Source organism: Paralichthys olivaceus, chromosome 21 (assembly GCF_024713975.1).
Source record: "Paralichthys olivaceus isolate ysfri-2021 chromosome 21, ASM2471397v2, whole genome shotgun sequence".
Classification (NCBI taxonomy): domain Eukaryota; kingdom Metazoa; phylum Chordata; class Actinopteri; order Pleuronectiformes; family Paralichthyidae; genus Paralichthys; species Paralichthys olivaceus.
This window is the reverse complement of record NC_091113.1, coordinates 17,683,880-17,709,764: the sequence shown is the minus strand read 5'-3', so window position 1 is coordinate 17,709,764 and position 25,885 is coordinate 17,683,880. Positions and strand designations below refer to the sequence as shown.

The 25,885-nt window shown below is 40.7% G+C and overlaps 1 protein-coding gene across 1 annotated transcript in view; it reads right to left on the bottom strand.

Moving 5' to 3' along the window:
• Positions 1-20,834, bottom strand: part of jmjd1cb (jumonji domain containing 1Cb) — a 109,555-nt gene extending 88,721 nt beyond the window's left edge. The window contains exon 1 of the mRNA XM_020083306.2: positions 20,427-20,834. Coding sequence (XP_019938865.2) covers positions 20,427-20,582 — 156 coding nt within the window. The 5' untranslated portion in view covers positions 20,583-20,834. The remainder of the gene's footprint in view (positions 1-20,426) is intronic.
• Between the last annotated feature and the right edge of the window lie 5,051 nt (positions 20,835-25,885).

Below are 25,885 nucleotides of genomic sequence, written 5' to 3'. Positions count from 1 at the left end.
AACACACACATATTTCTGTTGGCTGTGTCTGTATTTCACCACTGTGAGCCCCCTCCCCACTGTCTCTCTCAGAGATGGTTTGAGGTCAACTGGCTCACGTGTCTTCATCTCCTGCTACAGCATGTGGGTTAGAAATTCCACCATCCCACCGTTTCAAATTGCATGTTTCCTGGCTCGAAAAGAGCGTGTGCACACACAGTCTGCCTCCTGCAAAATGGAGCACGCAGACAGACTGACTGACGGACAGACACACGCATATTATTCACTACATGCACATATTCTCACACACATACACACAACAGAAAAGACATTATATAAGCAAAACTCTGCACGTCTAAAGGCTAAAGACCATGCAGTCATTTTTACAGGAAGACGGTGGCTTGTTAATCAATACACAACATACACAACAAAACAATTCTCCATCAGCAGGTCATTTTATATTTATTGACCATTTTGTATCTGTTTAACTGAAGAAAGCTGCACAGTTGTCTACCACTGGTAACACAGATAGGATGAAGTGAAGTGTGCCAGTGTTAGAACAAACAATACGTGACAAGCCTTTTAGTGATTGTGTTGACAGCTCTCACTTCAGCTCTGAGCTGTTAAGAGAGATAGAAACACCCAAACCACCGTGATTAACCAGTTACTTGGCTGCTGACGACCTGTCTGAACCAGGTCACATGACAAAGCTCTGCTAATGTTTACTTCATCTCTTACAACTGAAGCATATGTGATCATTTTAGAAGAGGTCTCCAGCCAGAGAACACAGACTTGCAGGTCAAAGTCACAGTAACAAACAGAAACAAACAAACTGCTTCAGCACTTCTACTGTTATTATGGTTATCGACGTCCAAATCAGTGTTTAAATGCTGCAGGTTTTTGAACTACTGATTCGTATGCATTATCACAAACACCTCAAACAGCCCATGTAATAAGAAACTGATAACCTTTATGCATTATCTGTCAACGTGTTTACTCTAAGAGATAGTTTTGTGCATCACAGCTTTTATTTAAGATGACCACAGGGCCCTGAGACAGGGACACGTGACAGGCAATCTATGCTTACATGATGTGGAAAAAGTCAAGCATCCTATGCCAAAGGAAACTGGCATACCACAAATCCACGAGTTAGACAAACCACCTGAAAACTGCGAGTGACAGCTGAGTAATTTTGTAAATAATAGGGGAAGATCTCCCAAAGATATCTTGTGATCTTTCTTCCCAATGTTAAAATGTACTGCTGAGAATATCCAGACACCAGTTTGTGGACAGTATCGACCGGCTATTTTTAAAACACAAGAAGAGACAAATCCTCATCCAAATCATTCTAACACAGTATAACGTTGAATTTGTGATTTCATTCTTTAGTCCCCATCAAAGCTTTTAACATTGACAGGTATCTTTAACTGAAGGTTTGCAATGCTCCTTGGGCGGGATACTATATAGGAACAACAGTGCTGTTAACGGTTTTATTTCCTGCCCCTGTGTGTGTGAGTGTAAACTCTGCCTCTCTCTCAGACAGAGACACGGCACAACTCACTAAATGTTGGTGACTTTCATATGTAAATAAACACAAGCACAATTTATCTAAGTCAGCGATATTATGGAGTTCATGTTTATATACCGTACGATACGTCACTAATGTAACTATCACCACAGGCCTCCTCAGTCCTTGTTGTTATGCTCGTTGTTAGATGTACTGCCGCTGCTAAATGCATGTAGGGGAAACACTGCAGCCTGACAGTCATGAAAGAGTTTCTCCATGTGGAAAAAAAACTGGAACCTTCAAACACACACACACACACAAGCACAAACACAAACAATCAAACAAACAGTAAGGGGTTCTCCCCTGCAGCACCCAGGTGGCTTACTCAGCACAGAGAATCATGTGGTGATAACTGAATTTGCTCATTTGCTCTCTTCACTGGTAAATCCCTCTTCTTCAGTGTGTGTGTGTGTGTGTGTGTGCGTGTGTGTGTGTGTGTGTGTGTCCGCCCTCCAGCTCTCTCCACCCAGTAAACCCATCTGTCCAGGTTCCTCATTCACATAACAAAAGTCAACAGTGACTCATGCTGCTCAGTGTCTTCAGCTGTTATTCAGGTTATAGTTCGGGTTTGGGGTCACCCTCTGCTACACACACAGATTGAGCCAATTCATTTTGGAGATTTTAAAGACCTATAATTACAGATATGTTCTTATCAGTATCAAACTATTCATAAAAACATGCACTTCTTACAATTATTAATCAAGCTGATGTTCAACTAATATACAAAGATCTTTGTTGCACTGCTACAAGTACCATGAACATAACTATGTTAATAAATGATATTGAATTATGTCCCAACTCTTACAGTGATGGCTGATAAAGAAGTAGGTGAACAGGCTTTGTTTTCAAGGAAAGCCCAGAGTGCCAAATGGCACGAGGAGCAGAGGTGATATCATGACTGATATCACTGTCTGTATATGTAATCATGTGTCTGTTTTCTTCCTGGTTGGCAATCGGTGGCCTTGCAAAACCTTTGGGCTTAATCACTACCTCTTTGCAAATGGGAACAGATAAATTAAGTAAACAGGAAAACCATAGAAGAACTTAAGTACCGGGTGAGAGGCTCCGTCAGTGTGTACACTAGAGAGGAGTGTTCTATGGAGACAGGTACTGTGCTTCCATCATCCTCTGGTTTTCCCCTGAATCGACATCAGTAGTCTGACAGCAACAGTACCAATATTGGTGGTAATGGCTGTTGGGGTAATTGGTTCAAACAATGATCCACACCATAAACCGTTTACTTTACGCTCGCCATTTTCCGTCCTTGTGAACGTTTATGCATGCACAACTTAAACCACACGGATAGTGCAACATGGATGAGCTAGAGGCAAGAGGCTCCAAACAGGTCCATCTCTACAGACCTCCGATTAATGAGGAGTGTCTCTCCCGGAGGGAGATTGTAAAGACTGTTGGTAAAGACAAGTCATTCTGCAGGAAACTATGGGGAAACCTCTGCAATTGTGAGGCAAAGAGGTGCAGACCAGCCCAGGGTGCTCCTGGAGGAAACAAGCCAATTCCAACACCTATTATTTAGAAGATGTGTCAGCATCACAGTTGGCATGTGCAAAGATAGAGCCTACCTACGGCCAGCTTATGTTCATTCAACTTTATTAATGAAGTCAAAATAAGTGGTGGTGATTTCAGCCAGGGTTCTTTCAATATTTTTAAGTCAAATTTAATGCTTTTTAAGACCCTTTTGAGTCATCAATAAATGCAAACTAAGACCCCAAAAATATTAATTTCTTTGAAAGAGAAGAACATGTATTCAAACCTATAAATAAGCTTAAAGATATCATAATAATAACATTGAATGAGGGAAACATTGTAACACCTCCTGACAGACTGCTGAAAATATGAGGATATTAGAAGAATTTTTTAAAAATACATTTTCTTTACACACACACAGTGGGCAGTAGGGATAATCACAGGCTACCTACAAGAAGTGTCAAAGTAACGTTAGTGTCCCTCAGAGCGAGCCAGCGGCACTCGTAAGCAAATTTTAGCATTTGATTTTTCATTTGCCCTTAATAACAGTCACGCGTTATTGTGTCTGCTTATGTAAAAACACTTATAATACAAAATATGTTAATAATCTTTGTTTGTCATTTCTGAAACACACAAGTACGTAGACACTTCTGCACATTCTCTGTCTCCATCTTGCTAAAGCTGTCTCAGGGATGTGAAATACTACAGAAAGGCGACACACTGTGCTCCACTGGCCTTAATGCATCTCTAACTGCACTCTGCAACGGTAACGATGTGTTTGAGCGCTGGTTTTCCTCTGTCTGTATCAGCTGCCATCCTGTAAACATATTGAGCATATCAGGTGCTCAGCATTTTAATGTCAGCTACTCCACACCTCAACATAGGTAATTATCCTTCCAAAGTTAACATGCACACTTTCCCTTCCTACAAAACATTTTGCTTACAAATTAATAAATCCTAGTAAATAAAAGAACATTGAAGAAGTATTGTGATCCTTAAATATGTCATCTAATTATTTTTGCATATATATAGCCTCTCTATATATATATATATAAACTGTTACAATGAATGATATCTTAGTGGGAGAAATTATTTTTATTATTTACTATAATATGAACAATTTAAAAGGATACATACTAATGTCCATACAAACAACATTTTAAGTTATTTTACATTTGCTTGAAAAGTGATAGATAAGTAAAATCCACAGGCTAACAAGCGTGTGCTGTCTGACTCTGCTACATGAATGGATCCAGGGAGCCTCAAAGCTCCCAAACTGTCTCTATGGTTTCAGCATGTAGAAGAAAGTGTGGAGGGCAGCAAGTCTGCACCAGAGCTGCCATCAGCTACTGTTCAGTTGAGCCAAGTATACAGGTTTGTAGTATTATATGGTCTCAGCAGCGAGCACATATGCTACGGTGAGCCCCACAGGGAAAATAAGATTCAATCTGTCACCATGTGCAATGCTTAAAGTAAGCTTAACTTCAGAAGGTGAGGAGGAGGAGGAGGAGAAGAGGAGGAAGACAGAGAATTTGAGTTTCCTGGATGCAGAGGGTATCAGTGTAAACTCCATTTGGTTCAAACTCGTAAAAATGTCATTAGACAGATCAGTTCACTCATGGTCAGCAGTGCTCTGCAACTGGCCACAGAGTTGGGAGCTGTAAACTCTATTGTGAATGCTTTATATTGGGCCCAGTTGTAGTTTCAGTGGGCCCTCAGGCCCCTCTGGTTGTCAGCACACTTCCCCTCATGCTTGGCTCAATTATTTGTCACCTGTGTGTACTATGTTAGATAGAAGCTAGTCAACTATAAAATGTTGAATAATTCTCATTGATGTTGTACATTAGGAGCCTGTCACAGATGAAGATGAGGTGACACATATTAGACTGAAATATGCCTACAAACAAACCAAGATACTGTTAGTAAGAGCAAAATAATAGGAGTAGAGTTGTGTACTCCGTCTGTTGTGTTTGTCTGTGTGAGTGTCTGTGCACGTGCTTGCGTGCTTGTCTTTGGCAGCCTTACAGACATCTGCTGTGAAGGTCAAGTTTCAGTCTGTATTGAACCAATCAATGGAGCCAGCACTAGAACACCCCTCCCTGACTTCATCTGCTGCACTGACACACACACACACACACACAGACACACTGACACACACACAGAAAGAAAGCATTCAAGAAGCCAAGTATGATTACGCACAGATACAGAGAGAAAGTTGTCACGCATGCAAAAGCCTGGTTCACACACACCCACACACACACACACACACATTTGGTGAATGATCCTATCGTGCACACAAATGCACACATGTGAGTTAACTTACACACAAACGCATGTGTACTCATACTTGGAGGCTGCCAGGCAAGCACAACACACAGTGACTGCCTGGCACATGTTGAGAGGGAACCTTGCCCTACATTCTCAAGGAACAATCTCATGTTACATGTGGTCTAGCAGGCCTTTGTCGAGGCTGCACAAGTCTCACAGGCTGGCATGTGCGGCTCTGCAGAGGCAACACATCACATTCAGCTGGACTGCACATACGGTTTTATTTAGTGGCCTTTGTGCTGTGTGCTTCTGTCTTCCACTCTTTGGTAAATAAGGGTTTTAGAAAGCCATATTTAGAGTTTGTTACGTCAAATAGGGTTTAAGACCGAGACACAAACAAAAAAACATGGCAAAAGCAGTCTCCTTCTGGTTGGACTGAAAGAAATACAAGCACACATTTAAAGAGTGAATTGTTTTCCCACTGCATTAGATTTCAGACAACATTATAAGGTCTAAGATAGATAAAACCAACTGGAAGTCAACAGGCTGATACTCACCAAGTTGCTGTGTAAATAAATCACCTGATCAAGTCGTGTGATAAAATACAGCAATAGAAGAAAAGCTGGACCAGGACGGTAGTGTTTGTTATGCTGCTTTTTTGCTGTAACAATGTAGTGTTGTAATGTCAATAGAAACTTTGGACTTCACACACCACTACACACACTATCTTCCACAGAACACACACAAACTGTTCTGCTCATGTTCTACAGTTTAGTACAATGGGAGGTACAAAGTTTCTGCTGAGATTTGGACTTTTATAAAGTTAAAAAGTAACATTTCCAACAGAGCAGTGAATAGGCCTCCATCTTCACAGTGGCTGCTGATCACCAATACTGAACAAGCAACCTGATTCTGAACAGGATCTCTAAAGTCACCTTCTCTGCCTAATGGTGGATAGTACATCATGAAAAGTAGTGCACAACCGATGGTCAGTAACAGAGCAACATCATGCATCGTGCTTGCGGTGGAGAGACCAGACGAAATTGATGCAGAGAAGCCCATCATAGTGAGTGAGTGGGTGATTTCGAACAAAACCATGGAGTACTAAAAAACATAATGCGTCCTGCCATGACTGTTGATGCCAATGAAAATAAGCACAAGCCACACTTGAGGTGGAAGGGATGAAAAGTTCCCTTGAAAGACATTTCCCAGCCTCACCCAGGATGGAGCCCCTTATCTTTACAGCATGTAAATAAAGCCTGTACAGTGCATCTCTCCCCATTCATAAACCTTGTTACACTGCAGGACTCCACTACTACAGCCACTCCTCACTACACAGTGAGGCTATGACTGTTCAGAGCAAAGAGACTCACCCTGCAAACATTTGTTTTATGGTGTGTTGTGTTGGACCTTTATTCCAGTCTCTTTTTTTTACTCAGTCGCTCACCAGCGCCTGACAAACAAGGCTACGTGTGTGTTATTTGTGTGTGTGTGTGTGTGCGTATTTATTTAGAGATATGGCTTTTCTTTTCTTTCTAGTCTGACTGATCTACAGTGGGAAGCCAGAGAGCCGAGGTACTTCACTGTGGAGACTAACAAGATGATAAAGGTGATGGCTGTTAGAGGCAGAGAAGAGAAGCCTGGCTGACTGGTTCTGTGACCGGCTTGTCGGACAAGCTGTGCAGCTTTGTGGCTGCCGCTGCTGAGTGACTGAGTGATACATGTAACAATAACAGTGCTAATTGTGCCCCATCATGTAGCTTTATTAGAGCCAATAAGAAAATGGTATATTGTCTGTATTAATACAGCACTTTTTTAGCCTTGATGGCTGCTCTAAGAGCTTTATATAACCCACCGTGCCAACTGCTGCTCAGACACATGAGGCCATGTTAAAGACGGGGGTTTGTAGCTTGTGAGTCAGGCAATATTGTTTTTATTTTGCTCATCGTACAGTGGTGATCTTCGTGATAACAACCTAATACAGCTTTCTTTCTCCCAAACCAGTCCACTCACAACAAAACACTTTGAAAACACTGGTTGTTCTTCAGTCTGGATTTAAAGGAACTGACAATTTTTAAGTCAATGACACAAACACCCACGTTCAGGATCTTGTCAGTCACACCTGCTTCATCGTGCTCCTGTCACATGACCCTACCAGAGGTGAATGTAACATGAATGATAAATTACAAGAATTGCTGACACTGTTGTCTTGGATAGCAGCCGCTTTCATAATTTCCTGATGCTACAACTGCCGACATGTACAGGAGGTGAGTCAAAGTAATCAGCAGCAACTTTGATAAGTGATTAACCATTTCAGTCAGTCATTATGTAAAAAGGCCAAGCCTCTCACTTCTAGCATGTTGCTGCTTTTCAAAAGACATTATTTCACTGTTTTGTTATATTATATAGATTTAACAATTATTCATTTAATCCAACAAAAGGATAAATGGAAAACAATCATTAGTTACAGCTCTACAGAATAGAGCAGCAGAGCAGCAGAACTGCAGAGACACACTGCCTGGTTCTCAAGAGAGAAAGGGAGAGACGGGAAGACAGACAGTAAGAGAAAGAGAGAGTGCTGACAAAGAGTGAATAGGTTCTCTCCTCTCTCAGGTAACAGGAGATAACTTGTTTAATTGCGGTTCACATTCCAGCCGAGACACGCCAAATACCGAGTCTGCTCACACCAGGGCTGAAGCAATAAGAGTATTCAAAGCAAATATACACAGTAATATTCAGCAGTTCAAGGACGGTGCAGCAGCTTAATATCCCTCATGAACATAATACTTTTCATTAAAGTGCACTGAGCCTGACTCATCAGAGACATCTCAGTGGCGATTCTTATAACACTAGAAGAAGTATTATCAATTAAGACAAAGCAAACTGATTTTAAATAAAAAGAAATGCTAAATATGCAATAAGGGTGCTATTGCACAATTCTGTAACTTAAAACATCAAAAGATTTCACTCAACAAAGGTAAGCCTGCAAATAAAGATTTTCCAATACATTTAATTTAATTAACGAATGGTTATTGTGAATCAACTAATAATGATTCAGCCTATAAATATCAAAAACAGAAACACCACAACCAAGGCCCCACCTTCAGCTGTACAGTCTTTTGACTTTAAGACTCCATTTACATAAAATGGACCAATCATGACAAGTTTTTCAATCGGCAACGATATTAATCTGAGAAATACAAAGGGGAAAGGAGAGGAGGAGGCTTGACTGTATACCATCTGGAAAGAGTTATGTAGCTAGCTCTTGAACAAAGGGAGGAGTGGGGGAGACGGGGAGAGACTAAAATGGGTTCACATGGAGATTGTGATCCACTAATATAGGAGAGTATTACACAATGCAGCTGTCTTCATCTTTTATACACAAGTATAAACTAATATAGGTCAAATATTAAATGGTAACCCACTGGAACCATCAAAACTCCAACTTTTTATTTTCACTTCCACTTTATCCTGCATACACAGTCTGATAGTGTTACTCAGGATGTGTACCAAAGCTTTGTAATTCAATACTATGGTGGAGGCTGCAGAACTTAGCTGCAGTTCCAACTGTTTTGTGTTATTGTAATTGATTATGATTATGTATGGACTGCATCTGTTTTAGCTACACGGATTTGAATAAAACATGTCTTGGCAACATTTTCTCTGGTGTGCGGTGGTGACGGTGAGGTTACTGAAGTGAGCCTAACTCGCAAAGAGAGTGGCCAAGAGATCTGATTTCTCTGTTTGCTTTGAGTTGTGCACAGAAACCATTTCTGTCCTACGTTGACTCCAGTCAGCGATCATCCCAGTTTCACTCTCACAAGCAGTGAAACCATGTCACTCTCCTCTGTCATGTCCACCTGATATAACTGCACACTTTTCTACTCCAAACCCATGATAGCATTCTATTCCTGATGTGAGGGTGGGAATATCATGTAGTTAATATCAAGTTAAATTTAAGATCTAAAGACGCCTTTCAGATCTTACCTTACCTTACCAAATTAAATCTATGACCAACTTGGACCAGCATGCAGACACTTGAGTATGATTTCACAGTCTGAGAATAGTTGTCTCTTATTTGACATGTGTGATTGTTTTGTCACACTACCTCTGTTTTCAGTGAAGGCATATGCTACAATCTTGTCCAGAGATCTGTTGCTGCTTGCCCCGGTGTTGGTGTTTGAGGTGAGTGGAGGTGTGGTGGAGACATGGGTAGAGCACAACTGGGAAATACCTGGCCTCTGTGGCAGGTTGACATGGTAGTTTTGTGTTTCCACCTCTGCATGTGGGATTCCACTGCAATGATTCCCCTCATGCAGTGTCTGAAACAATTCCTACACAAAGTAGTGTTTTTTTTCAATGTTTACCATCTTTCATTAGACTAGACATGTAACTAAACCCTGGCTGAGACAAGATCGTTGTCGTGTTTTAAAACTATGTGTTCCATATTATGTCTGGATTGGTCCCTACAGAGGTGGCTGCTGGGAAGCGTAGGTTTCATTTTGTGCTTGTAATCACAGAACACACAAACCAATGTGACGTGAATATCTTTTCTGTTTGCTTATATCCAAAATAATAAATTGTTGTATTCCAATCTCACTATTGTCAAGCACAGTCACAGAGCACCCCTGGACGTATGAAGGGAAATAACATCACACCCTGAATAAATAAGAATATTTTCCAGTCATCAGATCTGATCATGTTTGCAAGAAAAGCTTCCTTTGTAAACAAATGTGTGTGAATGAAAGAGTGACTCATAAAGCGTGAGAGTGGTCACGAATACTAGAAAAGTACCTCATAAATGCAGAAGGTAGTTGTTTTCAGTGTCTGTTCTGGAGAGGAAGAGGCCATACGAGGATAATTCAGCTCTTCGGCAGTGAAGGAATCAGAAGCTGACTGCAGTGATATCAATTGTGGTGAAGACAAACTCCCATGACCCCATGTTAATTAACATCATCAACAACTTTGTCTTTTTCTACTGTTTGAATAATAAAAGACCCCTTCTGGCAAAAGATTACATATTGTGCTTTAAAGACTATTTAATACCAATGAAGGATGTATTTGGAATTGATTAATTGATGAATTTAATCTGGTGGAATCTTAATTTCTCTTCCACTCTTTGCAGCAGGATCTGTGGCATTCTATAGATAGAGTTCTATTCTGCTCAATGTTACACTTTTCTCTGCAATTAGACAAACAGTGCGTCGTTTGTATGTTTTTTTCTGTCTGGAGTTCTGCTGTGTTGTCTGGCTCTGTGCTGCTGTATTGTGCCATAATCCAGTGCTGAAGGAGTTAAATTCTGTGCAGTGGGTGAACTCAAAGGAACTGGCGTTCACGTGGCTAAGCCGCTGTTGCTATGGGAGAGAGGCCAGACAGAGGAGAAAGAGACCCCTCTCTCTCCGTCTCTCTCGCATTCCCATTTTCTCTCTCTCTTGTTCTCTTTCCCTTATCCTCTGCTCTCTTGTTCTCTCTCTACCAGAGAGCCTGGTTGGCTGGAAAACCAAACGACTAATTAGAGTCCACTCTCTCCCTCTCTCTCTCTCCCTCTCTCTCTCCTTCTCTTCATTTTTCAAATAGCTTTCACTCTCTCCTTTGCTTCAGCTCTCTGGAACATCGCTCTCTCTTTCCACTCTTCATCTGCACACCTCACCATCAGTCTGTCCCTCTCCTCCCCTCTCTCCATTTCTCATTCTCCCTCTCCTCCCCCGCTCTCCATTTTTCACCTCCTACCCCCCCCCCCCCCTGATATCAGACAGCTAGCCAGTTCGTCATGCACCAGCAGCACAAGGCCAGGCTGAACATGCCAGTGTGATTTAAAGAACATAACAGCAGCCACCCAATCTCTGCCAGTTCCTTTTCCACTGACAGTCTATTAGAAGTCTACTGAAAGTCTTTTATTTATTATTTTCATTAACCAAGACTTTCTAGCACTGAAACTAACAATTATTTAATCACATTTAGGGTCATAAATGACAAAGAGAAGCAGTTGATACATGTGAGAAGGATGAAATGTCTGAAGTTTTAGACAAAAATGTATTTGCTGTCTAAACAGCTGCCTGTTATATAGCAGTAATAATATTATGGATAACCTAACAATCATTTTTAAGAGCAATAAAAGCCTCAAAATAAATAAATATTTGTGATAATTTTCTGAACACTCACTTCCATCCATCACTGCAAAAAATAAATATACGAAGAGAGTACCCAGCTCTTTAGAGAAATAACATTATGGTTTATTTGAATTAAGTGAGTGCCAGCTTAATTATTTTATTTCAGGAACTTTATGAGGGCAGCATGTTTACTACACCTGGTGATGCACACAATCCAGTTCACACCAGGACAGGGCATGGTGAGATCAGGAGCAGACAGGAAATGAGACAACAGGTCAGGGTGGACGAGGAGAACAGTACAATGGCACGGAGCAACAGAAACAGAACAGATCAAGATGGCAGGAAGAAAAGCAACACATAAGGACAAAGACTGCACGTGGGCTTTCATGAACAAATACTCTAAATGTCTGTCTGCAGTCTGTAGTAGTAGTAACGCAAGCCACTGCCCTCAGGACACTGGCACAGTATGTAATTTGTATTAATTATGAGCTTAACTATCAGTTTTCAGTTTAGACTAGATTCAGCTGTGTTGTCATTGCACTAAATAACAGCTCTAAGAAAACAAGTGCAAAAAGCAGTGAAGTGCAAAGTAATGTGTGTGTGTGTTTTGTGATATTTATTTCACACTGAGGTGTATATGAATAAGCTAATACATAAACAAAAACCTAAAGTATTAACAGTGTGAAGAAAGTGAAGTGAATACAATGAGATATGTGAAGAAGCAAGGGTAAGTCAGTGGAAAAATGTAGTGCAGGTGTAAGAACAGTGTTACTATTATTGTTAGTAGATATACAGAATAAACAGCAGGAATACAGTGTATACAGAAGGTCATGTATGTACAGTAAAGACAGCAGTACAGATATGAGTAAGCACGAGGACAGATATATGGTCGACAATATGAACAGTGATATGTTTATGTGTGGATATGCATTAGTATGTGGGAGCAAACGTAGTGCAGGTAAGTAAGATGGACAGTTTTTGTGGTGGGACGTGGAGAAGAGGGTGATGCAGTGGGTCGTTTTCACCACCCTGCACGTTGCTGTTTGATCTGAGAGAGAGCAGCCGCAGTGCCATACTGAGATGCAGTTGGGGAGAATGGCGTTGATGGTGGAGTGGTATCAGAAATCTGAGGAGACAGTTGGACCTTGTTTCTCCTCAAGAAGGAGGTGCTGGTGAGCCTTCATGACCAGGACTGAGAAGTGAAGGGTCCTATAAAGGTGCCTGAAGCGTGAAGCCTGAAACATGCTCAACTGTGGGATGTGTGCCACCTTTGCTCTGTCTGACATCCTCAATGATCAAACGGTTTCCTTTCTTTCTTTGACTCAGAGAGAACAAACTGTTCCTGAGGATCAGGGATTCTGTTTGAAATACAACTTAAGTCACTAAAGCAGGCCTATTGTGATTCATCCTCATTTTGTGTGCCACTGGCACAAAGCAACCACGTTAACGCTGTGTTTGGATTATGAAAAGATTAAGTAAATTTCATTACGGGGTCAACTGTTGTCAGGGAGGCTGACAGACAGACATGTCTTAGACAGGTATGACAACATTCCGTTGGCCTAGCTTTCTCCTCCAGCAAGGTAGGAACAAGTAACAGTTACACATTCACCTCAGGGGGTGGACAGCGAGACAATTTACTGAGCCTGTGTCCCACCCCAGAAATAAACAGAATACAAACGGCAGCAGGTGACAGCTTGTCTTCGACTCAACAGAAAAACACAGCCAAACTAGATGGACACGCATGAGCCACAGTTGCTCGATTCATTTGGGAGATGTTCCAAACTGAACAAGCACAACCTCCTCATTACTGGCTACACCAAAATAGCTTCCCTCACATTCTTTGGTAAAACAGTCTAGTTAGAGGGCAGGGCCACTATTCCCTGACAGCAGGGTTCGAAAATACACAGGACAGCTCTGGGTCCAAGAAATAATATGCACTGAAATGAGTCTTTCAGTGAAGCTCAGGAAAGTACATTATTTAGCATGCTGTGTTGAACTCTCTTGGGACTTTCCCACAACAGCAGAAGAAATACCAAACATGTACATCATGTCTGAAAAGGCCAGTTTGTGACAAAACCATATAATATTTTATCAGCCCCTTATTCAGAGCACTTGTGAGCATGTGAGCTGTCTGATGGGGTGATGGATCTAACAGCAGTCAGACAGGCTGAGGTTCACTTATTCCATATTCAGGACACAGTCACAGTCTGTCTGAGCTGCCTTCTCACTTGGCACTTCACTAAAACCACTCTGGATCTTGTGGATAACAACATAGATATTGATTGGAATGTCTCTTTTTTTAATTTATGATTACATATCACTGTTTAACTAAGGTTGTTTATATTTTATTATGCATATTTAACATCTGGCGAAGCCATCCAACTGTTTAAATTGATTTAGCTTCACAACATCTTCCCTTCAGGATGTTATTTCACTCAACAAAAACCCTCACAACACCTGACTGAATGTATCACTTACTGCTCGGTCACTGGTCTGATAAATTTGTGTTTCTGAATTATGAACTAAAATCATTGAAACGCTGACGGTCAGTATGGGGGATGCTGGGTTGTAGGGGTGGGCTGAATCTTGAATGTACTTGGTGTATTGCTGCTTAATCTACGTGGGAAAAAGCACTGGATCCATCCTCTGTCATGGATTTTGTGTATTCCAAAGAGGATGTGGAGCAATCAATGGTTATCTGCAAAAGGTACAGCAAAGTCCCTTGCTCTGGGAGATATTTGATTCAGAATTCAAAATGCCACCCACTACTAAACAGAGTGTCTCTCATCTCTCTCTGCTAAATACAATAACACCAGTAAGATGATTGTAATCCTTGCAACATGTCAGTTTGTGATATGATGAAAGAAATCAACAAGAAGCAGCTGGGTTGACACTATTTCTTCATAAAGGAAAAGCTACAGACCACTGCCTCAGTGGTTCAAAAAATAGGTTTCTATGTATTTTTAGAGTTCCAGAGAGGAGGACTCTCTCCCTTCCAATAGAAACCACACAAGACTAGGGACTAGAAGTGTCATAGTGGTTTGAATATATATGGTATAATAGTGATAAAGCCAGAAAATATATACAAATATTTTATTTATAGGCAATATCATCCTGCCCCACTGGACTAAACTTCATTCTTTAGTGCTTCATTATTCCAATTTACAACATTTTTGTCAAGTGAAAACAGAGGTCACTAGATAAACTAAGATAATGTTAAAAAAAAAACTGTTCAACTGCTTTGTCTTCAGAGTTGCCAATAAGTTGGGTTCTGTATGTACTTATTGGCTACTAAAATTGAAATTGCTCTGTGACATGGCATGACAGGGAATTCACCATAGCACAGCGTGTTCTGGCCTGGGATCTACTTAGTGGTACATGTGATAGGTTTTTAAACAGTGGATGGTGCATGGCAACGTGGTTCTCACCAAGTTCCACGTGTTTTTTTTTGTCTGTTTTTTTAAACAGACACAATGTCTAAACAGTGTATTTTTAGTGATATATGTTTCCTGCATACAAATTCCATCACACTCTGGCGATTACAATAGCAATAGTGTAGAACGTTATACAAGGAAACTACGGCAGCTGTTGAGTAGTAGATCCTAATGTATTCCCAGGGTTATCTGCGAAGCCTGCAAGCCTATAGGAAGCTTTATGGCTGCCATATGTAGCGCTGTGATGTAGTGGGGCTTTAGTGCAGTGTGTGCGTGTGTGTTGAGTAGATGGGGGAAGGGTACTTGCAGCCAGAAATCCAGCCAGCCCATCCTGGCTTCAGATTACATTTTGTTTCCTTAGGCACCAGAAAACAAACCACTAACACTCGGTGTATCCAGTTGCCCAACACCACATACACTGGAAGTCCAGTGTTTCCCCTATATGATTGCCATGTCAGCCCACCCCCATAATAGCCCCCCCTAAGAAACCAAAGGAAAAAAAAGCAAAAAAAGAAGAGGGAAGAAAATCTAATTTATGTGTTCATTTCAGCTCTGTGTAAGGTTCATTTACAGTTGCATTAGTCTCTTGTTGCTTCCCTGTGCGTGTCTTAGCCCCTCCACACACAAACATAGAGCAACAGAGGACAGACAGGTTGACAACTTCTTATGTTGAGTGCAATAAAAGCTTTCAAACAAGTCTTAGAAATCGCTCAGAAACCAAAGACGGACGCTTGAAAGTCAGGCTAAAATCAGGCATTGACCCACCTTGGCTGTCAGGGAAGAAAATTAAAAATAAATAAATAATTGGGAAGAGAAGTTGACACCCCAAGTCCCCACGTTGCCTCCTCCAAAGCAGTCAACCTACGTTAAGTCAGCGTGTGCATGTCACCCTAATAAAGACTAATGATAACTAGTAACCACTTCACAGACTAGGTAGACTCGGAAAACACTTGCTAGCCTGGCAATATTACGGTTACGAACAACCCATAATGCAACACGATATTAAAAAACAAGTAGTAGACACACAGGTACTCGCTCCATCCAAAAAGATGTTGTAGTGAAGGAACATGTGTGATTTAATTGTGAAATCAAGTGTTATATAGAAAACTCTGTATGCTGTATATCAGTATTGGTTTATTTCTTTACAGTTTAGATCATAATTACAATATTATTAAAGGACATTTTCTGTTATATCTTTGATACAACATGCCGAATGTATACCAGAATTACTTCAACATAATCAAGCTGATGTACAAATTAATGAGCTGAATTCCATGATTGGATGAGAAAAAATGAACAGCCGTCCAAGCCTATTTTATAGTTAGAAATATGCATTTCATGGTATAAATCTTCACCTTTTAATTCATGTGACTTGAACCATAAAAAATTCTTGCCAAGACTTAAATTATTAACTATTAGTTACATGTTCCATTCCTTCAGTACATTTTAAATGACAACAAATTTGGAAGACTGCTAATATGATAATATAATACTGTAATAAAAATAATAAACTCAACAGCATTCATATTATATTATAATCAAAGTCCACCTGGAACAATACCAAGTATAGTCACATTCATGTGATGGTATATATCTATGCCAGCATTGCTGTAGCATAGACATGGTAAAGATACTCCCCAGGTCATGTTTATTCTCCGTTTCTCTGGTGTATGTTTGAACTAGAAACAATGCTGCTATTCACAACCTAACACACTCACACACAGCTTAGAAATGTTTATAAAGTGGCTGAATTGCAGCACTGCAACAACCATGCAGGGACTCTGTATGTGGAAGGTTCTTCCCAGGTCACAGCCAGTCATTTTCTGCTGATTAGCCACATGGAGATGAACTTCAGCCCTAAAAACAAACTAGCAGCACTGCTACTGTAAACGCACACACAGACACATCGGACTGTAATGGAAAACAAAGAATCCTATAGGCAATGACCTGGTTGCCCTGCTCTTTCTATCCATTGTGAATCCAGTCCAGATGAACGTGGCGGTTTTATGCCTGATGTGCCAGCGTAGGTTTCCGCTGCTGAGCTTTTACTTTTTCTTTCAGCTTGTATCAGTGTCTCTTGAATTCCCTCAAAAACTCTGTGTCCGAGAGATTCTGTGAGAGAGAATGAGAGTCTGTGCTCCATTTTACTTTCAATTCTCACTGCCATTTTTCACGAGATTCTATTTCTGCACCAACACATCTGGGTTACCTGCAACATTATTTACATCGTCATTAATGGTGTGTCTTAATACTTTAAAGTGTTCTTGAACCTTTTTAAGTATTGCCAGGTTTACTGACTAAAGAGAATTCAGACAATACAACTTCAAATGGATATTGAGCAGCTGCATGACCACTATAAATGTTAGTGGCAATATTTACCTCTGATAAACTAGACTGACTCCCACCCTGTACACATACAAAAGAGTGGCTTAGAGATATGAAAATAAAACTCCAGACTGTGCCTCACTGTTTCATCATATCACTTTTTTTTTACTAATTGGCAATGAGGTCATTGCATAATGCGGACTATGGCTAGGAAGCTGTGCATGGCCTACAATAAACAGAAAGAATGTCCCAAAAGAATAACCTACTTGTGAGCTAACAATTAATATGCAGCCTACAGCTACTACTTTTATTATTACAGTCCATTGTCCATTATACAGACTTTGCTCGAAACCAATTCAGCAAAATACATCAGTAATTCTAAAATTTGCTTGTCCTCATTTTCATTGTTTAGTCCACGTTAGCTCAGAGCCAGCCGAACTGGTCTAATGGCCTGCAAGACCACATGCCCAATACTGGGCCACCCTAACCACAAAAACGCCATTTCAGAAATAATATAATTACAGTTACAATAATAATTACAATCAGTGTTAGCAACAGTTATAACACATGATTACACCAGTGGAGGTATTACTACACTAACTCATAAACATGGTAACATATCATCATATATAACCCTGAACTACAACAAATGCGATACGTACTAATAAAGTACTTTATCAATGCTGTATTTTCAATTCTGCTGTGCATGATGATGACATGTCAGTCAGCACTGTGTTACATCATGAATGCAAAAAAATCAATATTCAATATATGTCTTCTGAATCAAGAACATTTTACACTTTAACAAAAACACAAGATATATTAGATAGGGGCTGCAACTAATAATTATATTCATATTATTTATCTGTAAATTATTTTCTCAATTATTTTACTTTCTTTGACATCCTCAAATTGCTTGTCTTGTCATTCCATACCCCAAAAACATTTTGTTCACTATAATTTAAGACAAGCAGAAGCAGTAAATCCCTACAATTTACAGCCGGAACCATTAAATAAGCATGATAATGTGGAAATCCAGTTCTTTTTATTTACAAATCAATTAATTCACACTCTACATTACAGATATTAGCTGTTTTAGAACAGTGTTGTGAGCTGACTGCATTTATCCAAGAAAAGATATGTCACTTAAAAAGCTACCGACTAGAGTAATGGTTTAATCTGGTGGTTTTAGGCATTAGGTGACTGGTCACTTTAGATTCACCTCTATAATCAGCAAAAACTCAACTTGTGTAAACTGCATTATTCTTTCACTAAGATTCATAGCTAAGAACCAATCAGCCTTGTTGAGCCATGTACTACTGGCCTATCTGACCAGACACTTGACCGAGACCTGACAGCTTGGCTTGACGCACTTCTTCCAATCTAATCTCCAATCCCTCTCGCCTGTATTCAGCTAGTTAAGACCCTTGCTAATGAGACTGTGCCCCACTGTATGGACTTAAACCAGAGCACTACTCATTGCCTGAATTATGATCACACACAGGGACCCACTTCTAAAAGGGAATTAAGAAGCTGTGAGCATGTTTGTCGTGTGATACAAACTAGTAAACTGTGTCGATGAGGGGGGAACGTGTAATTACACATATGAGAGCTGTTTAGCAACATGACACTGTAATTGATCCATGGAATTATGCCACCACACAATTCCTATCAAAAACAGAGGCGCCTTGATGTAAATCCATGTCTTAAAGGGAGAATGCACAGAAAGCTATGATTCCCATAGAACCCCATAGAAAAGCTCACAAGTGGTCAACGGCATGTGAGAGGGACCTCTCCTGCATGCTGGCCTGATTTTATGCTTTGACATACAAGTGATAAACGCAGAAAACCTGAACTACCAAAGAATTGCCCAACCAGAGACCTATGACAGTTAGATGATAATGTGTACTGGGAGATTTGCTATCTGATGACTTGCTCAGAGAATGGCACATACGTACGAAGACAACACTCTCAATAATCAAATGACAACTGAGCTTGGGTTTGGCCAGTTATCTGCATAGGAGGATTCAGTGAACAAAAGAAAAACGGGGGACAGGCACACTGTACACTGAGACAGTAGTGCGTTAGACAGCCAAGGGCTTGTCAGGGCAAATATTCCATTGTTTGCTGGTTTCTGCGCATTAACCTGTTGTGAAAATGTTCTTTTTTCAAGAATGTGGGGAAACAGACGCATGTATTGCCACGGACTCCATCCATCACCGCCTGTCGAGCGACTGCAATAAGAAGCACAGTAATTGCACACCGAGCTGGAAATAGATGTGCTCCTGAAAGTGACAACACCGAGTTGTCCTGAAATCGCAGACAACATTTGATATGACGATCGACTGGCCATTGTTCAGCCCGCAGCAAGCCGGTTTGATGTTTTCACAAGTCCTTGCATTCCTACGTCCTTGTCCAAGACGGGCGGCTGGCTGTCCGCCTGAAACACGGGGGGGGGGGGGGGGCAGACGGGGCTTTACGGTCGATCACCACGCACAAATAACGCAGATTGTGACCCACAACCACGGGGGTAACAGGGATCAGTTCAACCTAAAGGCTGTAACGCAGGGGCTGAGTCGAGGAAGCGAGCCTTACCTCCCTCCGTCAGCTGATTTGCAGTATACAGCAGATTAAAAGAACTGAGCTGCTCGCGACTGAAATTCCTACACATGCTTTGACGAATGCAGCCTCGCTCAGACGACAACACACAGTCAGCAGAGAGACCAGATGTCTGTCATCTGCGACACGATCGGTGGGAAATGAACGCTTTCAATGATGTGTGATAAGAGTGAAGACGCGGCGTACCTACACGGAGCCATTGTGTTTCGTGGTTTCTTATACATGGCCAACACGGAGGTCTGTCCTCGCCTCAGAACGCGACTGATGAGTGAGATGGGTTTCTGGATCTGGGGGTGTGGGGGGGGGAAATAAGTAGTGTACTGTCTGGACCTGAGCTGTTTGCTTTCCCTAACCCCCTGCTGGTGGTCTGCCTCCCATTAACTTGCCTAAGTGGTCAAATAGCAGCTGGAACTTGTACACTACAACAGAATGCGAAGATTTGGTCAAACTGTGAAAAATCCAAGCGGTGCACACGTTGGTCCAGTGAGCCATGATAACTAAGACAAAGCCACAAAAATAATTTCCGCCTGGTAAGCCTCCAACATTGCCTCGCTGGCTAGCCACCAACCACAGAGATTTTCCCCATTCGTTTTGCATGTAACAGAGTCGAGAGGCGGACGAACTCGGCGCTTTCCTTACCGTCAGGTCGGGATTGTCGCTGTCACGATGGTTGACGGCTCGTATGACCCCGGACCTCCACGGCCACCGGCCGATGTCGCCGATTTCGGGCGGCTCGTCCCCGCTGACACAGAGGAACCGCTTCCCGACCAGCTCCGGGCGAGCCTCGACTGCCATGGCCCTTCGCTGGTCCGAATCCCCCCCTTCGAAAAAACTTCCCGACAACGACGCCCTTACAGCCCTGTCATGTACGACATTAAACCAGCTCTGAAGACTCCAGCGGGGGGAAAGAAAAGCTAAAAAGGTAAAAGTTGTTCGTTGCTAAAAAGCTGAAAACCGACCCGGGGGATTTAAATGTGCGGCAGTCTCCACCCGCTCCAGCGTCAGTCTCTTTTCTCTCCGCTTGAAAAAAAAACCGTGGAACACTGGACCGCATCACAGCCGCCATCCACGCTCGTGTTTCTCCGCTGGATCCCATGGTATTCACAGGGACGCGGCACGACTGTGTCCCTCCGCCGTATTAAACACCGCCGGTACTATTTTCGCAGAGCACTGACTTCAACTGGTCTTTCGAGTAGAACTGTGTTGGAGATCCCACCTGGAATAGTACTACTGCTGTTACTATGATACTATTACACTGTTACACTATTATACTATTATACTATTACACTATTATACTATTATACTATTACATATGATAATAATAATGATGAGAATGGTGATGATGAGAAACATTATTATTATTGTTATTAATACTATTATTATCATCATCATCATTATTATTATTATTATTATTATTATTATTATTATTATTATTATTATTATTATTATTATTTTCATGTGTAATAGTAGCAGCAGTATTACTATTCCAGGTGGGTCATTTTCACATTAATGACTATTGCAATCAAGGCGGGATTATGTGTAATTATACTATTACACATAATAATAATAATGATGATGATGATGATGATGATGAGACACATTATTATTATTGTTATTAGTATTGTTATAGGAGTTGGTCATTTTCATATTAATGACTATTGTAATCAAGACGGGATTACAAACCTGTCAAAATGGGAAACTGCCCAAAGATTTACTTAATTTTATACACACACACACACACACATGCATGCATGTGTGACTGGAATTTATTGCAAACATTTGTGTCAATTACAAACAGTATTACAGTGTTATGATAACCAAATGATGACCAAAAAAATTATTGCAGGCTAGATGTTCACTGTGATGGATTACACACATCCAACAGTCGGCGGATAGATTTTCATTTTGAATGGAAGTCCGTGCCTGCATGGACTGGAAGAATATAGGATCCAAATATCAACAGCTGTCTGATATGCTTATAAAAATAATAATAGTGGGTGCAAGGGGCAATGATCATTTAAAAACCTTAGTAGAATTTCAAAGCCCACCAGACCACCAGTAGAGGTACATCCATGTCTAGTCATTCATAATTTCATTCATGATCTCAATTTTGTGTGAATATTTCATTCAGAATTTTAAATGCCACTGAAATGTTTGTCTTTCTTACTTTCATGGCGGATTTACTTGTTTGCATTGTCTTCTTCTGAGGCCTCCTGGGCTCTAAAGGAGCAAGACCAAGAGAGAATCAGTGAACAAGAGACTAAGGCTGAAGAACTGAAGGAGAACAAGAGAAATAGTGCGTGTGTGTGTGTGTGTGTGCGTGCGTGTGTGTTTGGCTCTGCAAAAGACTGCACAGTTGTGTACTTGTGTGTGCATGCGGGTGTGTGCAGAGGGGATCTTAAGGACAGTATAGAGGGTTGTGTGTGAAGCATGTAGAAAGCAATCAGCCTGGAGCGACCTCCAGGGTGGGATTCAAGAGAGGAGGAGGGTAAAACACAGACATGGAATGACAGTGGAAGAGAAGCGGGGAGCAGGAGCAGAGAAACAATGAGAGAAAAGGGGAAAGATGCTGAGGAAACAGCCACACCAAGGACACAATAGTGAAAAGAGGAAAGAGGCATGAAAAAGAGGAAGAAGTAAAAGAAAAAAAAAAGTAGAGCAGAGGTTTGTCATATAGTGGACTAAGCAAATGGAACAACTGAAAGGAAAAACGCTGTGGTAAGTATGAAGAAGTGAGACAACTATATTTCTTGTCTCATTTACATATGTGGTGTTTATTGACCAAGAGTAGAAAAAGCAGATATTGTGGTTGTAGTTAGTTTAAGGAATATCTTACGACAATGTTACGACAATACTATATGTTTGCGAGAAAGTTTGAGAGCACCATCTTAATTTCCAAAATTCTCCTATTAACACTGCAACCACATTACTTACTGTACTGTATCTTGTTTGTTTAGGCTGTACACATAGAGAAATGTAAAAATGCCGGTTTGAGGTTTAAGGGGGAACAATGTTCTGGTATGCAGGTGTACCATCTAAGAACACTCTGTCCTTCTAAACATGTGGTCGGGCTGAATGCAAATCAAATTCTTAGTCTCTTTAAATAATAATAATAGGGACGATGTTAACTCATAAAATATAGAAATTCACCCTGACTCATTGCCAAGCTGAAAACACAAGTGAAGAAAGTGTACCAGTTAATGTCTGTACAGTCAGTGCGATGGTTGTTTTTAGACAATAAACCACAACTGAAAAAAAAGGTCTGGTGGTCAATTTTGTAAAAGAAGTGTGAGATGAACGTTTAACACTTAATAGAAGCAGCATCCACAGCTGATCTGAGAACAGATCATAAACCTCCTCCCTCAATCTGACCGTAGGACAATAAAGGTGGTGAGGCTAAAGGTCAGGTTGGGATGACTTCTATTGATCCCCTTTTTTTTACAGACGATTATACGACTAGAATTATAACAATGTTTTTTGGCAAAATAAAAAAGACACATAGAGGCTGTCCATATTTTATCTGCTGCACACCTCTTTTCACCCTCTTTCTAAAATACCCTGTTTCAGCTCAGCTGGGGCCCTCCTTTGTGATTGGTCAACCACTGGGTCTATGTATAAAATGTCATGCCACTTACCTGTAGGCTTCCTGCTCAGCTGTACACACCGCTGCGGCCGCGGTAACAAGGCTGTCACATTTGCTGTTCCAATTCAAGCCAGGGTAACCGGTAGGTGGCCATGTGGCACGTTACATGTTACTTGGTGGTGTAGACACGTGCAAATGAGTAATATCAGGATCTTTAGCAGATTCTTCTGTGTGAGAGTTGGAGACTCTTTGCTGTGTAGATTAGTAGAACCTACATGTACTGAAAAGTTACGATAAACTAAAGGAAAGCAAAAAAAATAAGGGCACTTCAAGGTGGTGGATATTTTTGTGTGGGAGCTGTTTTTGTCAAAGATATAAAACTGCTCTCTAGCTTGTGGATGAATTATTGTGGAACCATGCTTTGGTAATAAATGGTTTCAAGTAAGCAGGTGGAAAAAAGGCCAAATAGAGAGACTCCAACCATATTAGAAGTGACATTCCCATAATTCACAAAATGGCCATGGCTATGAATGTTACAGGACAATGTGGTGGACAGCATTTTTTGTCCTCAAATGACAAATGTTTCACTCTGCGAAGTGCATATGACCCTCAACGGAAATTTTGACAGGTCCTAGTTTTCAAAAAGGGAGTAGGATGTAAAACACCTCTAGGAAGACATCAGTATACAGTCTTATTTTCAAAACACTGTTGTATAGATCGGAAATACCAAACAATACACAGCAATATGCTCACAAAGCAACGTCCTGATTCCGAAGCTCGGAAACAACGCATAAATCATCAACTGAAGTATTGAACTGTAATATATTTTACAGTGTTAAGTAATATGTTGTTGAATGAGTTGTTGGCTACATTTACACAGACACCAACATTATGATGATTAACCTTATTGAGAATAAGACTTTATTTTGGTCCTTATTTTGGTTATTAATAAAACATTGTATTCATATACCTTTTTAAATGTTATAGAGAATAGCCTGATAATGACTCATTATGAACACTTTGCTGAAAAACTGAAATAGTTGAATGCACGATGCTACCGTTTGGGGGTGTTTTCTATGCAATTTTGCAAAAGCTACAACTCCTTTTTATTTTTCCATCTTGTGTGGTCAAACAGTTGCTATTTTTACAATGTTGCAAAAAACTGTAATACGCAAAACTCCATTATAATGCGATCAATATGTATACATGACTACATCATGTGATGTAGGTGGGAGTACTTCACATCTTGATGCTCATTAGGGGAGTATGACCTTACTCGGGTTATTGTAATCAGAAAATACTTTTTTCATGGCAGTGTATTATTCACACTATGGCTTAGTTATGAATAGAATATTGGTTTGATCACTGTCAGTGTATGTATATAAAGGAAAATTGGATCTCTCTGATTTGCAGAAATGATGAGAGACCTAATACAGCTTGGTTTTTACTATAGGCTGATTTCAGTATGTCTCTGCTCATTTTCATGCTCAAATGTGTATGTTTCTGACTTGATTTTGTAGCTGTGTGTGACATTATATTGTATTGTGAGGTTGTCAGTGGACTCCTTATGGAGGTATTTTCCTTTCAGCTGTGATCCTCAAATGCTGTCCCAGACAGGCTGTGTGACCAGAGAGGCTCCAGAGGGAATCTACCTCACACTGCTGCACACCGCAACAGCCGCCTTCATGAATAACAATCAGCCATGAATCCAACCCCCCTCCTGCTCCACACACACACACATACTCATGCATATATAAAAAACACACCTATACAGTATATCTGTATGTGATCACAAATATGCATATATCCAAATATAGAAAGTCAAAAGCTCATAGCTGCACACACTACACATTATGTGCTCAGATATCATTATCTACACACACAGATGCACATGCACAAACAAAGAGGCAGACCTGTCAAGGCACACAGATGGGGTTTGTGTCTGCCAAGTGCTATGTATGGAAAACTGTAATGAATATGATTAGATCCTTGAGACTGGTGTATTTTACGTAATGAGCAAGACAAAGGCAGTCCACAACATTTGTGTTTCAGGCATCCAGTTTGTTGTGTTATGCAAAGTAAGCTTGCACACCTACACACATGCGCCATTAATAAAATGTTCGGCTGAGGCAGATGATCACGAGCTGATGAGTACTGTGAGGAAAATGGTTGACACGAAATTCAAGCTAAAGCTGAAATAGGTTAGACCCCTCCCAGATGTTCTACCACATTAGCTAACTGATTGAGTGGGAAACCCATTAGTTAACAGCACTGGTTAGTATGGAGTAAGTTTCAGCATTTTGTTAATTGCCATGTTTTATAGACATAATAAAAACCGCAACATATTCCTTAACATTGTATCTGAGGTAATGATACTATCTATAAAAATGTCTAGCACCTGTCAACTGGGAGTTTGAGGGTTCTGCGCTGTATCTTAGCTACTTCCTAAGATTCCTCAGAGTACATATGAGTGTATAGAAAAGTTGAAATAATTAATATACCATAACTAGTTGCA